The 16816-nt window shown below is 30.8% G+C and overlaps 1 protein-coding gene across 1 annotated transcript; it reads left to right on the forward strand.

Moving 5' to 3' along the window:
* Positions 1-2811: 2811 nt before the first annotated feature.
* Positions 2812-15300, forward strand: LOC129911942 (protein masquerade). Its single transcript, XM_055989974.1, has 12 exons — positions 2812-3205; positions 6323-6682; positions 6742-6900; positions 6978-7096; positions 7154-7872; positions 7938-8104; positions 8172-8474; positions 13535-14150; positions 14264-14462; positions 14516-14594; positions 14669-14823; positions 14893-15300. Exons 1-12 carry the CDS (start codon positions 3097-3099, stop codon positions 15058-15060), a joined length of 3153 nt encoding a protein of 1050 aa, XP_055845949.1. The 5' UTR covers positions 2812-3096; the 3' UTR covers positions 15061-15300.
* The last annotated feature ends 1516 nt before the right edge of the window (positions 15301-16816 follow it).

A 16816-nucleotide genomic window follows, 5' to 3' on the forward strand; every position in this document is an offset into this window, starting at 1 on the left:
TGTAACTGTTGCATGCTACGAACGATGCTACCATTCCCAACAATCTTCTCCACTCTTCTCTAAGCCATACAAACCATCACCATGCATGGCCGACGGACGTGGAAGTTACTTCAGGAATTGACGAGTGACAAAACGAGCTATAAAACTCGAAGTTGACTAGTTTTGTCTTCCGTTTTGTTATTTTGCAAAAAAAAAAAATGAAGACCAAAACAGGAAAATCCACGAAGCTCGTGCTCACTTTGGCTCATAAAGAAGTATATAGAAGTAAGTCTTCTAACCTATTTGCGCTAAATGTTGAATTTTCTATCGCACCGACACCATCACACTCTGCAATGTCATTGCTATGCCGAAATTGTTAAAGAATCTTTAGCTATGCGTGTTTCCCTCTCAGATTCATTTGTAATGTATCTAGGTTACGACCGAAAGAACGACCAGCCAACACCGCACACATTCCCCATAACATTGGTGGCTGGTGGGTATAAATATTTGAGTGGCTGAATGCCCCTTTTCCAGGTTAGCACTTGTCGTTGTCGCCTAAATGAATAGCATGGGAGTGTACGGCAACTAGTTGTTGTTGGTGATTGTGGCGGTGACACACAAACAGTTAAACGAAACAGTTTAATTAGCGCTCGATTTCTCGATTTCTTCCCACTTGTTGTTTGGAATAGTGGTTATTATGGCACCTTACCAATCAGAACAAATAAAGTTGATATTTTATGAAATGTTATTTAGAATATATATGTACAAAATAAGTTCTAAGTAAATTATGTTCATAAATTGATCAAGATGAACGAATTATGTTTTGAGTTATTTTTGGTTGATAAAACTGTAGATTAACTGGTTAATAGAATAAGCAAGTTGGAGATTTTTTTAAAAACTAAGATAACCCTCCCCAAGCCGAATATAGTCTAAGTGCTGGGAAACTCAGATGACGAAAAAATAATAATACATATATTCAAAGAATAAAGGTCTACATGCGAGTAAAAATAGAAATTGAATTTTTAAAGAAAGATATTCATGACCCCCGCACCACAGCCGCCGCACCATTTCATTTTGAATGAAAAATTCGATGCACCACCGCCGCACCACGACTGCAACACGTCCGCACCATTTAATTTTGTATGCGAAACTCGCTGCACCATGATATCTACATAATTTTGGATTATTGGAAAATAAAACTACCGACGAGAAGGAGACTCGAACCCGAGTATCCAGAGAACTTTCAATTAGAAGTCCAACGCCTTAACCACTCGACCACCAAGTCATATTTGTGTGAACTGGCAACTTGTAGCTTAAGTCAAAATAACTTTGAAGACGACTTAAGCATTTGTATAAGTACGAAAATAGAATTTTTGATCATGGTGCAGATGTGGTGCGGCAGTGGTGCACCAAATTTTTCTTTCAAAATGAAATGACGCGGACGTGGTGCAGTCGTGGTACTGCAGTGGTGCGGTGGTTAAGAAATTTTTAGAAAACGGTAGATAGGGTAGGTGGTGACAGTTATCAGAAAAATAATTTACGCTAATAATTTCTATCTTCGTGCCATATATTTTGTGTATAGGTGCAAAAAATAAACATAAAATTCGTTTAAAAAAAATAAAACAAAATCTGAAATCAAATTGCCCTCAAAAAACAAGTATGCAGTTTTGATTGATATATTAAGATGCATTTTTAGAAAAAAAAATGTTCATAGTCGTTAGAGCCGTTTTTTAAAATACTATTTTTTTTATAAATAATTTTTTGGAAAAAATGGTATACCATTTTGTAGAAATCACTAATCAACATCTAAAAACAAAGTTTCAAAAAAAAAAAATACAATGTCTCTTTTTCGAAAATTTGATTTTTCAAAAAAAAAATTTTGAAAAAATCCAAAAATTACTTTTTTCGAAATTTTATTTTTGGCTTATATTAAAAATATATAAATGCTTCTTCGCAAAAAGTTTCATTCAAATCGAATTGATCGGATTTGAAAAAAAAAAAAAACGGTTCTATGGCAGGTACCGTTAATAATGATTTTCAAAAAAAAATTTTTCATTAGAAGATAGACCTTGTCTTAAAACTTGAATTAGAATTTTTTTTAACAAAATCGTTGGAGGCGTTTTTGAGTAATTTCAATTTTACTAAAGGCAGAGATAAACTCACTCTTTGCGAATCTATGTTTTGCCTTTTTTGAAAAAGTTTTTTAAAACTTTGTATTGTTTACATAAATTAAATCGTCTAAAATTATTGTCTAAATTATTGATTTTAGAAGCATTATTTGACAATTTTAAAGGTTTTGGTAGGGTCTTCATATAGCTGAAAATCAGAACACACGTAGTCTTCTGTTGCCAAAAAAAACTGGTAAATTTTATCGTTTTATATTATATTATAACAAAATAATGTGACCAATGGTCATTGACCATTATTATTGTTAAAATCTCGTTTTCGTCCAAAAAATTAAATTTCTTCTCTAAAAAACATTGTCAAGCAAAATTAATTTGTCATGCGACGACCTATCTTATCATCTCTAAGATTTAACATTTTTCATCTCAAGATTCATCCACAAAAGTTTTACTTTCTTTTTTGCCAATTCATCATTATTTACCGAAAAAGCCGCACTACAATGACCTTGACATTCCTTCAAAACTTGATGAAAAGTACGAAAAAAACTAACCAAATACCTTTTTAAACAATAATTTCTGGCTGGAAAGAAAAGTGAAGTCACATTCGTCATTATAATTAATCGAAAGTTTTTTTTTTTTATTGCAAACTAATTTCATTTTTATATCTTTTTTTTTTTAAGATTGCTTATCTGGATGCATCCGTCAGCGGGTATTTTTGAGTTCGGAATTTGTGTCACATGAAAATAAAAAAAAAAAAAAAAACAACAACAACAAAAGAAGAAGTGAAATGAAGAAGTGTTGAGCGCAAAAAGGGAACACAAAGAAAATTACATACAAATCGGTTGATCAGTGGCTTTGTAATAAGAGCTCACGATCACGATCAAAAATCAAGATCTTCCAAAGGAATACAGAACTAAAAAGAAAACGAAAAATAAACATTAAAGAGAAATAATAAAGAAGACCAAGAATATAAGAAAAAAGAAGAAGCAGCAAAATGAATGAAGTGCTGACGGTTAGTATAGCCGTTTTGTGCTGCCTGCTTATCGCGAAACCGATAGCTGTTAACTGCGAAGAAGAATCATTGGCCGGCAGCTTTCTTTCCGGTAAGTAATTTGTAATTCGGCTTTTTAACACGCATGGTGGATAGGTATTTAGGTATCTGGTAGATTTTTTTTTTTAGAATTGATCCGATGACACATTTGTTGTGCTAAATATTTGAAACTCATACATTGTCGAATCGATTGTTGATGATTTTGAGAAATGGTTATAATAGCATGACCATTTTAAGCATACGCTAAATTCCTTACTAGGTCAAATAGGACAGCAGAGCTATAAAGGAAGTTGAATTTACAAACGGAATTCAAAACATTAGCAAAGGTTACATCACTCCACATGCGAATGACCCTGTTTAATCACAACACCCACAACATATGAGCTGTGGGAGAATTTTGATCAATGAATACAATGAAATTCTGAACACTGTAGACTGTTCTGAAAGGCTTAGAACTGCTCGTAAGTTTTTCTCATCCACTATGGTTGGGTTGAAAATCTTCCTGACAATTTACAGCTCTCTCTTAGTTTAGGAATGTATGTTTAAGATGCATTTGCATGGACTCCTGCTTAAAAAAGCTTTGAAATTCCTTATCAAGATTTTAAACCGAAGAAAAGTAGTATTTTTCTAGGTCTAAAATATTTTTTTTTTTTTGACATTTCAAAACTTATTTTTATTAAAAGGCATTACATTATTTTTCTCTTCTTTTTATTTCCTGATTCGCTTCAAAAGTACTTATAATCCTGTCGTGTATTTTACTCAGGGTTAGACCACCCCTTAAGTGTTTTACTGCCTTAAAAACCAATAAAAAAAAACATCTCTTAAGGTTTTATTCATTAAGTTTATTGTTTTTTAGGAACTTTAGCCCGTCCTATCCTTTTTTTTTTAGCATGACCGTTGATTTTTTAAAAATATAATCTGCTTGCGATAATCACACATGTATGCTATATCTTCGTCGTTTTCCACTTCAACACAAGCTTCGTTGGTAAACACCCATCTTTTATATCTGCAACGTACAACTCCTTTTATCGCAAAAAATAATTTTGAATATCAACCTTCTATTATAAAAGAAGAAAAAGTTTTATATATTTCAATGTTGAAAATACAACTTAATTTTCACATGAACGATTTGATGAATCGCGTCACAACCGAACTTGTTTATATTTACAGACATGATCGATTATACCAAAAGACGCACTTATTTTATATTCCAATTCCAAGTCGTGTTGTCAATTTTTTTCACACAACATAGTACACAAACGGCCTTGCCCCTATCGGCGGTCTAATCCCCATTTCCCCTTATTAAACACAAACAAAATTGTAATCAAACAAATTTTAAATAAGTTGATTAAAAAATCTCAAGTCAATTCCATATGCTTTGAAATTTTTTTCTGTTAATAGTACCTACTTAATTATTTGAAATTTGAAGTTTTTGGTTAAAAAAACGAATTTTAAAAATAACTATATTAACAGTTCAATACATGGGAGTGGTACGATTGATCGCAAACTAAAATCTTTTAGGTATAACAAAATCTCGCATTTTTGCAAAAAAAAAATGCAAAACAAAATTTCGCATTTTAAAAATCTCAAATAATAGTTTATCTTTTGAATGGAACAAATTCTTTCAAGAGTTTTTATTGCTGAATATGATTCCTTGCCATAAAAGTATACTCCAGTCAAAAATGCTACTAAATACACTTTAAGAGTGTTAAGAAAATTTTTTAAATTAGTTTTGACTAAAATTCTAGCATTCAATGAAAAAAAAAGTTAAAAAATTGACGATTTTATTTTTTTTTTTTGTAAATCAGGGAGCATTACGTGTATGAACCCGGTACGTCTAAACTTTGTGCAGATAAAATAAAGTTAAAGTATAAAATCCTTTGACAATATGCAATTTTTAATTTTTTTTAAAGAAACGATTGAAATGTACCTTTTTCAAAAATGAACACTTTTTCTTTATTTTTAACTTTTTTAGTTTAAAGCCAGGTTTTAAAATTCGATAAAAAAAATAATAACACGGTGTAACACTCAAAATATACGCGGGCGGTGACCTATCAGGTTTTGTAGAGCTAGTCGCACTAATTACGAAACGGTATTTGAAAATCCCCTAACACCCCCAAAATCTGGAGTTACGGGCAAAAAACGGGTTTTTGGACCTTCACCCATTGAAAAAATTATAGCTTCGTCAATTTTTTACCCATTTTCGATTTTTTTACAGTTTCTGATAGAAGATAAATATACCTTTTCAATAATGTATAAAACATGTAACTCGGTTAAACCACATAGAATTTATAAGCTGTAAAAATTCCATTTTTTTCGTCATTTGCCCAACTTCGGCATCAATTTAAAGTATATGTTTTCAAAACAACATGCTATTTAAAAAATATATTCTAAAACTATATCTATTTAACAATCAATCGAGGTATTTTTTATGAAAATCACTTCAAAATTGGCTTAGAAAAAAAAAATGTTTCGATTTCAACCCAGATACAGAAATTCGAACTTTTAGTAAAGAACAAAAATGTTGTTTTGGCACGTAGTAGGATAACTTGGCAGCCAGGATTTGATAACGGGTTTTTGTAGAGGAGCTCAATACAAACATTTTTTTCTTTGGGAGGGGGGTCTATCTCTCCCCGTTTAGGTGAGAAGGGCATTTTTCTAAAAAAAAATTATCAAAATAAAAAAAAATTATTAAAAACAACGGCAACACTTACAGTAATAAATGATACCATTTCCGAAAGGCAAAATTGTACATTTGATTCCAATTTTTAAATCAATATAATATAACCAATAGTTTTTGAAATAATCGATTTCAAAGTTAAAAATAGGCGAAAAATTTTTTTTTAAAACTCATTTTATACTTTTTTGTTCAGATTGTGAATTTTAATAAAAAAAATTACTCACCCAGTGAAACCGTGACAAACTCTAGTCTGAAATATTTTTTTTAAAATCCTGTTCCCTACAGACTTTGAAGAAATTAAGTTAACTTAGTTTGTTAGTCTAAGTTCTGATTTCTTTTAATTTCCATGTACTTTTCAGTATAGACAAGTAAATTGTTACGATTTGCAAATTTTAATTTATTAATTGTTTTTCATTTAAACATGCCTAGCATAGTTTTCATATTTAAGGAAACTAACATTAATCTCCATTCTTTTTAAATTAATTTCAGGCCTCCTAGATACCATAACCAGCACAGCTGATTCCAAAGACTGTCCCGGAATCTGTGTCCATAGCTTAGCAGTGTTAATATGTGATGAAGTTCTACACGATGTTGCCTGCCCTTCGGCCAGTATGAAATGTTGCATACAAAATTCCGTAGCTAAAAATACAAGTTCATCCAATCAAAGTCCATCAACAACTTCAAAGCCGGAAACTACAACAAAACTTCCCACAACAACAACAACATCAACAACACCCAAGCCAAAACCAACACAGAAAAAAGTACCAACAACAACGACAACAACTAAAAAGCCAGTCTTGTCTAAAAAACCATTAAAAGTTGCTGAGAAAGATGATAAAGATTCCTTAAGTAAGTATTTTTAAAAATTCTTTAAAAAATAGTTTTAAGAGAAAAACTTATTTTCTTAGAAGAAACTTGCAGTGGAGTTTGCGTTGCTGATAGAATCGCAGAATATTGTGAAGCCTATCTAACCAGCTCGGGTCTATGTCGGACCGGTAGCAAGTGTTGTGTTTCGCTGGTTGAGTTTCCCAATGGAAAGCTACCAAAGGATATCTACATACCAGCAAGTACACACAAACTAACATAAATATTATTTTGCAAACATTGAAACCTTCTTTAACTTCAATCTTCTTTTTTATTTTAGAACATCAAATGGGAAATAATATGATGAATCAAACTGAAGAAAACAAAAAGAATCCACCTACAAAAACAACAGGATCTTCCCAAAGTACGACTTCATCAACAACATCAACGACTATTAAGGTAAAGAATGTTCAAAAACGTTTCAAGAACAGTTTATAAAAAGACTTCAATTTCTAGGTTACAACAACCACAACTCCCGAACCAGCTCGTGTGAAGACCAACTCTCCACCAAAACCCCACAAGTCTACAATGAAGAAAGTTCCCGCTACCACAACAACCACCGAATCTCCCCAAGAAGATGAAACTTCGAACGATGATGATGATGAGCAAAATGAAAACAACAACAACAATAACGGACAAGTCCTTAAAGAATGTGAAGGCGAATGTTTAAGTGGCCTATTTTCACTTTTTTGTGAAGATATTGACTCTGAGGCCTATTGTCCTGGGGAAAGTAATTGTTGTGTAAATGATGTTAAATCTGAGGCTCCACCAACAACACCAAGCTACAAACCTACACCAGCAGCTAAGGTTCCTTCAAAGCCTGCCGCAAAGGTTCCACCAAAAAGTCCTGTAAAAATCGCTCCACCACAAGCGCCATCGCCATCATCTTCATTGCAATCGGCAGTCCAAGATATATTAATCTCGCAATTTATGAACTATGCTGAAAATACACTAACAGGTGGAGGAAGTACTACAAGCAGTAGCCCTCAGCAAAGACCTCCTCAACAACAGCAACAACAACAACAACAATATCCACAGCAACAAAATAATCAGATTGGACCATGTCCTGGTTATTGTATGTTACATTTAATGACAGCTTTTTGTGATTATCCTGCTGTGGTTATACCACAAACAACGACTTGTGGTAAAAGCTCGGTTTGTTGTGATAACACAAGGTAAGACAACCAAAAAGTCTAAATAAAGGTTCCCTATTAAATCCTGGTTAAAAAATTTCTTCCAGAGCGGGTCCCCCAAAACAAAGACCTGGCAGTGGGCAGCTTCAATCTCAGGCTCCTAATCAACCACCTTCGGCTCCACCATACGTTGTACCAAATACACCAAGTCCTGATCCACGTGAAGAGTGTCCAGGATCATGTATTGTGAGCCTTTTGAGTTTTACATGCTTCAGTAAGTCCTTCTTTATAATTCTTTAACATTTTTTTTTTTTTTTCAATTTATTAATTTTTCTTTATAGAAAATGCTGAAATGACCAATTTGTTCAAATGCAAACGGTCTGGACAAATGTGTTGCGCCCCAAAGAGCAAAATTTTAGAGAAACAAGATTTCATGTCACGCAACGATACGTATGTTCACTATCCACAAGCCCCACCACCGATCGCATATCCTCCTCAACCACAGCCACCTGTCAATCAGTATCAGAATTATTTGCCAGCTGGACCACCACCGCCACCACCACCACAACTAGTCCAATATCAAACGCCATCTGTGCCACAGCATTATCCACAATATGGACCGATTCCAGCACCTCCAATGTCAGGTAAGTTATCTGGTACTAGCAGCAGACAAATCTTCATAAAGTTCTCAAATTTCATTTTTAACATTAAAAAGCCCTCTTACAAGATGAAGACTTTAAATTTTTAAAATCTTCACAGAATTCTTGTTTTTTATGAAACAATTTTAACTTCATGAAGATCTCTTACAATATGAAGACTTTCAATTTAAAAAAATGAAGCCCTTTTACAAATTGAAGACCTTTAATTTTTAAAATCTTCATAAGTTCCTTCTTCTTCATGAAACAATTTTAAGCTCTTGCAGCCCTCTTACAAAATGAAGACTCAAAATTTTTAAAATCTTCATAAGTTTTCTTCTTCATGAAACAATTTTAACTTCATGAAGCCATCTTACAAAATGAAGACTCAAAATTTTTAAAATCTTTATAAACAATTTTAACTTCATGAAGCCGTCTTACAAAATGAAGACTCAAAATTTTTAAAATCTTCATAAGTTTCTTCTTCATGAAACAATTTTAACTTCATGAAGCCGTCTTACAAAATGAAGACTCAAAATTTTTAAAATCTTTATAAACAATTTTAACTTCATGAAGCCGTCTTACAAAATGAAGACTCAAAATTTTTAAAATCTTCATAAGTTCCTTCTTCTTCATGAAACAATTTTAAGCTCATGCAGCCCTCGTACAAAATGAAGACTCAACATTTTTAAAATCTTCATAAGTTCCTTCTTCTTCATGAAACAATTTTAACTTCAAAATGAACTACAAAATGAAGACTCGAAATTTTTAAAATCTTCATAAGTTCCTTCTTCTTCATGAAATAATTTTTAGCTCATGGAGCCCTCTTACAAAATGAAGACTATAAAATTTTAAAATCTTCATAAAATCCTTGTTCTTTATGAAACAATTTTAACTTCATATAGCCCTCTTACAAGATGAAGACTTTAAGTTTTTTTTTTTAATCTTCATAAAATCCTTCTTCGTTGTGAAACAGTTTTAACTTATTGAAGGTCTCTTACAAGATGAAGACTTAAAATTTTTAAAATCTTCATAAAATCCTTGTTCTTTATGAAACAGTTTTAACATCATGAAGCCCTCTTACAAAATGAAGACTCAAAATTTTTAAAATCTTCATAAGTTCCTTCTTCTTCATAAAATAATTTTAAGCTCATGGAGCCCTCTTACAAAATGAAGACTTTAAAATTTTAAAATCTTCATAAAATCCTTGTTCTTTATGAAACAATTTTAACTTCATATAGCCCTCTTACAAGATGAAGACTTTAAGTTTTTTTTTTTAATCTTCATAAAATCCTTGTTCTTAATGAAACAATTTTAACTTCATGGAGCCCTCTTACAAGATGAAGACTTTAAGTTTTTTTTTTAATCTTCATAAAATCCTTCTTCGTTGTGAAATTATTTTAACTTATTGAAGGTCTCTTACAAGATGAAGACTTAAAATTTTTAAAATCTTCATAAAATCCTTGTTCTTTATGAAACAGTTTTAACATCATGAAGCCCTCTTACAAAATGAAGACTCAAAATTTTTAAAATCTTCATAAGTTCCTTCTTCTTCATGAAATAATTTTAAGCTCATGGAGCCCTCTTACAAAATGAAGACTTTAAAATTTTAAAATCTTCATAAAATCCTTGTTCTTTATGAAACAATTTTAACTTCATATAGCCCTCTTACAAGATGAAGACTTTAAGTATTTTTTTTTAATCTTCATAAAATCCTTGTTCTTAATGAAACAATTTTAACTTCATGGAGCCCTCTTACAAGATGAAGACTTTAAGTTTTTTTTTTTAATCTTCATAAAATCCTTCTTCGTTGTGAAATTATTTTAACTTATTGAAGGTCTCTTACAAGATGAAGACTTAAAATTTTTAAAATCTTCATAAGTTCCTTCTTCTTCATGAAACAATTTTAAGCTCATGAAGCCCTCTTACAAAATGAAGACTCAAAATTTTTAAAATCTTCATAAGTTCCTTCTTCTTCATGAAATAATTTTAAGCTCATGGAGCCCTCTTACAAAATGAAGACTTTAAAATTTTAAAATCTTCATAAAATCCTTGTTCTTTATGAAACAATTTTAACTTCATATAGCCCTCTTACAAGATGAAGACTTTAAGTATTTTTTTTAATCTTCATAAAATCCTTGTTCTTAATGAAACAATTTTAACTTCATGGAGCCCTCTTACAAGATGAAGACTTTAAGTTTTTTTTTTTAATCTTCATAAAATCCTTCTTCGTTGTGAAATTATTTTAACTTATTGAAGGTCTCTTACAAGATGAAGACTTAAAATTTTTAAAATCTTCATAAGTTCCTTCTTCTTCATGAAACAATTTTAACTTCATAAAGCCGTCTTACAAAATGAAGACTCAACATTTTTAAAATCTTCATAAGTTCCTTCTTCTTCATGAAATAATTTTAAGCTCATGGAGCTCTTTTACAAGATGAAGACTTTAAAATTTTAAAATCTTCATAAAATCCTTGTGAAACAATTTTAACATCATGAAGCCCTCTTACAAAATGAAGACTCAAAATTTTTAAAATCTTCATAAGTTTTCTTCTTCATGAAACAATTTCAACTTCATGAAGCCCTCTTACAAAATGAAGACTCAAAATTTTTAAAATCTTCATAAATTCCTTTTTCTTCATGAAACAATTTTAAGCTCATGCAGCCCTCTTACAAAATGAAGACTCAACATTTTTAAAATCTTCATAAGTTCCTTCTTCTTCATTAATAATTTTAACTTCATGAAGCCCTCTTACAAAATGAAGACTCAAAATTTTTAAAATCTTCATAAGTTCCTTCTTCTTCATGAAACAATTTTAAGCTCATGCAGCCCTCTTACAAAATGAAGACTCAACATTTTTAAAATCTTCATAAGTTCCTTCTTCTTCATGAAATAATTTTAAGCTCATGGAGCCCTTTTACAAGATGAAGACTTTAAAATTTTAAAATCTTCATAAAATCCTTGTTCTTTATGAAACAATTTTAACATCATGAAGCCCTCTTACAAAATGAAGACTCAAAATTTTTAAAATCTTCATAAGTTTTCTTCTTCATGAAACAATTTTAACTTCATGAAGCCGTCTTACAAAATGAAGACTCAACATTTTTAAAATCTTCATAAGTTTCTTCTTCTTCATGAAACAATTTTAAGCTAATGCAGCCCTCGTACAAAATGAAGACTCAACATTTTTAAAATCTTCATAAGTTCCTTCTTCTTCATGAAACAATTTTAAGCTAATGCAGCCCTCTTACAAAATGAAGACTCAACATTTTTAAAATCTTCATAAGTTCCTTCTTCTTCATGAAACAATTTTAAGCTCATGCAGCCCTCTTACAAAATGAAGACTCAACATTTTTAAAATCTTCATAAGTTCCTTCTTCTTCATGAAACAATTTTAAGCTCATGCAGCCCTCTTACAAAATGAAGACTCAACATTTTTAAAATCTTCATAAGTTCCTTCTTCTTCATGAAACAATTTTAACTTCATGCAGCCCTCGTACAAAATGAAGACTCAACATTTTTAAAATCTTCATAAGTTCCTTCTTCTTCATGAAACAATTTTAAGCTAATGCAGCCCTCTTACAAAATGAAGACTCAACATTTTTAAAATCTTCATAAGTTCCTTCTTCTTCATGAAACAATTTTAAGCTCATGCAGCCCTCTTACAAAATGAAGACTCAACATTTTTAAAATCTTCATAAGTTCCTTCTTCTTCATGAAACAATTTTAACTTCAAAATGAACTACAAAATGAAGACTCAAAATTTTTAAAATCTTCATAAGTTCCTTCTTCTTCATGAAACAATTTTAATCTGATGCAGCCCTCTTACAAAATGAAGACTCAACATTTTTAAAATCTTCATAAGTTCCTTCTTCTTCATGAAACAATTTTAAGCTCATGCAGCCCTCTTACAAAATGAAGACTCAACATTTTTAAAATCTTCATAAGTTCCTTCTTCTTCATGAAATAATTTTAAGCTCATGGAGCCCTTTTACAAGATGAAGACTTTAAAATTTTAAAATCTTCATAAAATCCTTGTTCTTTATGAAACAATTTTAACATCATGAAGCCCTCTTACAAAATGAAGACTCAAAATTTTTAAAATCTTCATAAGTTTTCTTCTTCATGAAACAATTTTAACTTCATGAAGCCGTCTTACAAAATGAAGACTCAACATTTTTAAAATCTTCATAAGTTTCTTCTTCTTCATGAAACAATTTTAAGCTCATGCAGCCCTCGTACAAAATGAAGACTCAACATTTTTAAAATCTTCATAAGTTCCTTCTTCTTCATGAAACAATTTTAAGCTAATGCAGCCCTCTTACAAAATGAAGACTCAACATTTTTAAAATCTTCATAAGTTCCTTCTTCTTCATGAAACAATTTTAACTTCAAAATGAACTACAAAATGAAGACTCAAAATTTTTAAAATCTTCATAAGTTCCTTCTTCTTCATGAAACAATTTTAATCTGATGCAGCCCTCTTACAAAATGAAGACTCAACATTTTTAAAATCTTCATAAGTTCCTTCTTCTTCATGAAACAATTTTAACTTCAAAATGAACTACAAAATGAAGACTCAAAATTTTTAAAATCTTCATAAGTTCCTTCTTCTTCATGAAACAATTTTAAGCTAATGCAGCCCTCTTACAAAATGAAGACTCAACATTTTTAAAATCTTCATAAGTTCCTTCTTCTTCATGAAACAATTTTAAGCTCATGCAGCCCTCGTACAAAATGAAGACTCAACATTTTTAAAATCTTCATAAGTTCCTTCTTCTTCATGAAACAATTTTAAGCTCATGCAGCCTTCTTACAAAATGAAGACAAGAAATTTTTAAAGTCTTCATAAAATCCTCTTACAAGATGAAGACTTTAAATTTTTAAAATCTTCATAAAATCCTTGTTCTTTAAAAAAACAATTTTTTTTCCTTCTATTCTTTATAAATGTTTGTACTTTTACGAAGCAATTTTTTGTGCTTTAAACTTCATTAAATCATTGTTATTTTTTTAATATAATACAAAGTCAGCAAACTCTTCATTTTTAACAAATCTTCGTTTATTTCAGTTCCTCAAGCTCCACCTCCACCACCGCCAACAACAACAACAACCACAACAACGACCACCACGACAACTGTCCGGCCACCAGTCTACTCCAAATATGTTTGCGGTGTTAAGGGTACTCGTCGCACCGGGCGCAGTCTTCGTTTGGACCACATTAACTATCGCCGCGAGAAATACGGACGTGCAAGACGTCAATTGCAACAGCAAATGCGACATCCTGTGTATATAAGTGATGCTTCCACTGCAACAGCTTCAGTATCAACAACAAATAATGGCATCATGAAGACCACAGAACGTCTAATTCTCGGCTCAACTGTGATCCCAATCCAGATCAATAATGACAAACTGGGTGATTTGGTTTATGGGGACGAGTACATTGAGAACAATCTAATTAGACAGCCAGCAGCTTCTGACAGTAGTGCCATTGAAATTCCACAACAGCGGCCGGTGTATAGTAATTACAGTATGCGTCGTCGCGGACGCGTTGTGGGAGGTGAAGACGGTGATAATGGCGAATGGTGCTGGCAAGTTGCCTTGATTAATTCGCTAAATCAATATTTATGTGGAGCCGCTTTAATTGGTACTCAATGGGTGCTTACCGCTGCACATTGCGTAACAAAGTGAGTTCGATGATTTTTATGATAAGGGACATAAAAAATAAGATTCATTTTTATTGGGTTTTATGATGTTGAAGATCTTTTAGAAGATTGCTGATTAATTCTTTGATTTTTAGTATTGTTCGGTCTGGAGATGCAATTTATGTCCGTGTTGGAGACTACGATTTGACAAGAAAATACGGTAGTCCGGGAGCTCAAACTTTAAGGGTGGCTACAACTTATATCCACCATAATCATAATAGTCAAACTTTGGATAATGATATTGCTCTTCTAAAGCTTCACGGTCAAGCTGAGTTAAGGGACGGTGTTTGCTTGGTAATAATTTGTCTTAATTTGTTCAAACTTTTATAAACCCTTTTTGCTTTTAGGTCTGTCTACCGGCTCGAGGTGTCAATCATGCAGCTGGAAAACGTTGTACAGTTACTGGTTACGGATACATGGGTGAATGTAAGAATCGTTTAAAGCTTTTTTCTTCTTTTGAAAAATTAAAAAAAAAAAACTTTTTTCAAAATTTCCTTTAGCTGGTCCAATTCCATTAAGAGTTCGTGAAGCTGAAATACCCATTGTAAGTGATACAGAATGTATTCGTAAGGTCAACGCTGTGACGGAGAAGATCTTCATTTTGCCAGCTTCAAGCTTTTGTGCGGGAGGCGAAGAAGGAAACGATGCTTGTCAGGTACATATTTTTCAAATTTTAACACCTTTTAACATTTTTTACGTATGGTTTTTGAAAATTCCTTTTCAGGGTGATGGAGGTGGCCCTCTAGTCTGTCAAGATGATGGATTTTATGAGTTAGCTGGTTTAGTGTCATGGGGCTTTGGTTGTGGTAGGCAAGATGTGCCCGGTGTTTATGTTAAGGTGTCATCATTTATCGGTTGGATAAATCAAATTATAAGCGTAAATAATTTATAGTTTTTAAGTTTTGAATTTTCCAAAAAAAAAAAAAACAGAACAATTTGGTTTCTAAAATAATGATTTTTCAATTACTCGAATAAGAATTTTTTTTAAGTTTCGATATTAGCAAAAAAGGGAATTTTAAATTATTTTTTTTTACTTTAAGTTTCAAAATTTTTATATACCAGTGGTAATGAATTTTCTCTGTTAAAAGAGAAATTCGAAAAAAAAAATGAAATAGAGTGATTAGATTTAGAAAAATTGGATAAATTTGAGTACACTTTTTAAATAGTGAACTTGTTTATCCTTAACAAAAATTAAAAAAAAAAAAACACGAAATGATAAATTTTACTGACAACATATCAAAGACTTTTTGTTCAATTTAATTTCAATTTATATTATTTTTTTCAAATTTTTAGTTATAAGTATGTTATTTATATTTTTTTTTTTGGATTGAAAGTCGTGTAATTGAATCGAAATGTATATAAATAAATAAAAACAAAAAAAATATTTTATAATAAAATTAAATCTTAAAATTCTTGGGTCTTCTTTTTGAATGTTGTTGAGAAAATGGATATATGATATCATCTGCTAGATGTGTTATACTTTCCAACTAGATATTAAATTCTTATTGGAAATATTTTTGAAGTTTTCTTATTATAATTTAAATATTTTCAATGCCATCTACCGTAAACAGTCTATACTAAAAAAAACAAGAGTTATGAAAAAATCTTATAATTACCTAATTGTTAAAAAACAATTCAACAATATAATACTCTCTCAAATAGATTTTTTTTTTTTTAATTTATTTCAAAGTTTAGATAAAGTTTATTTCAGTCTTAGAAGTTTATAGACTTCTTACAATTCATGCTGAAAAAAAAATCATTTCACAACCAACTTTTTACGAAAAATTCTAAAAATGCGGATACCTCCTAAAATTCCCATTGAACAATTCCTTAAAATAAAAATATTTTCTTATAGCAGATAAAAATGTTATATACTCAAGACAGTGGCTACACTGTCAAAATATGTACACTAGCAAAATATGTAGGTATTGGTTAAATGAAATAACTCCAATTATGATGATATATCAGTTTTTAAATTTATCTCTTATTTACTTAGCATTTTCACTGGTACAAATTGAAGATTAAGATTTACTGTCTAATTGCAAAATTATTTTCTATACGTATTTATTTTAAATTTTTTTTTTAACTTTTTTACTTCACCATCATCATTATTTAAAAAACAAATATTTTGTATAGTTCTTGTACTTTTTTTATAAACTCTTATAGGTACATACATATTTACAAAGTTTGGAATGCTTCTTATACAACTTGTAATTTTTCAGTTAATTAGAACACAAATTCCTTGTATTTTGTTTGAAATTTACATAATTAAGTAGACATGGATAAAAATGGGACACCCTAGTATTTATGTACATTTCCCCAACTATTACTAAACATCTAATCTTGTGCAAACAAAAGAGCTGATGTAAAAACTTTATGTTACAAAGATCATGTTTGTTATTGCTTAGTTTTTGTTAGTTTTCAAGTGCAAGGAGTCTTTAGTGAACAGTGCTTCAAACATTTTTTTGTAAATTTAAATTTTTTTCAAATCTAATTTTGGTGAAAGCAAGTAAATTTTTATTAAATTCATAGTTATTGCAGTCCTGTTTTACTACCTACATTCTTTCTTTTTTGGACTCCCTCAATTATGTTTTTCTTCCCATTAATGTATATTCAACAAAGTGGAATTTAGGTCTTAGTTCAAAGAA

The sequence above is a fragment of the Episyrphus balteatus genome, chromosome 2, assembly GCF_945859705.1.
Source record: "Episyrphus balteatus chromosome 2, idEpiBalt1.1, whole genome shotgun sequence".
Taxonomy (NCBI): domain Eukaryota; kingdom Metazoa; phylum Arthropoda; class Insecta; order Diptera; family Syrphidae; genus Episyrphus; species Episyrphus balteatus.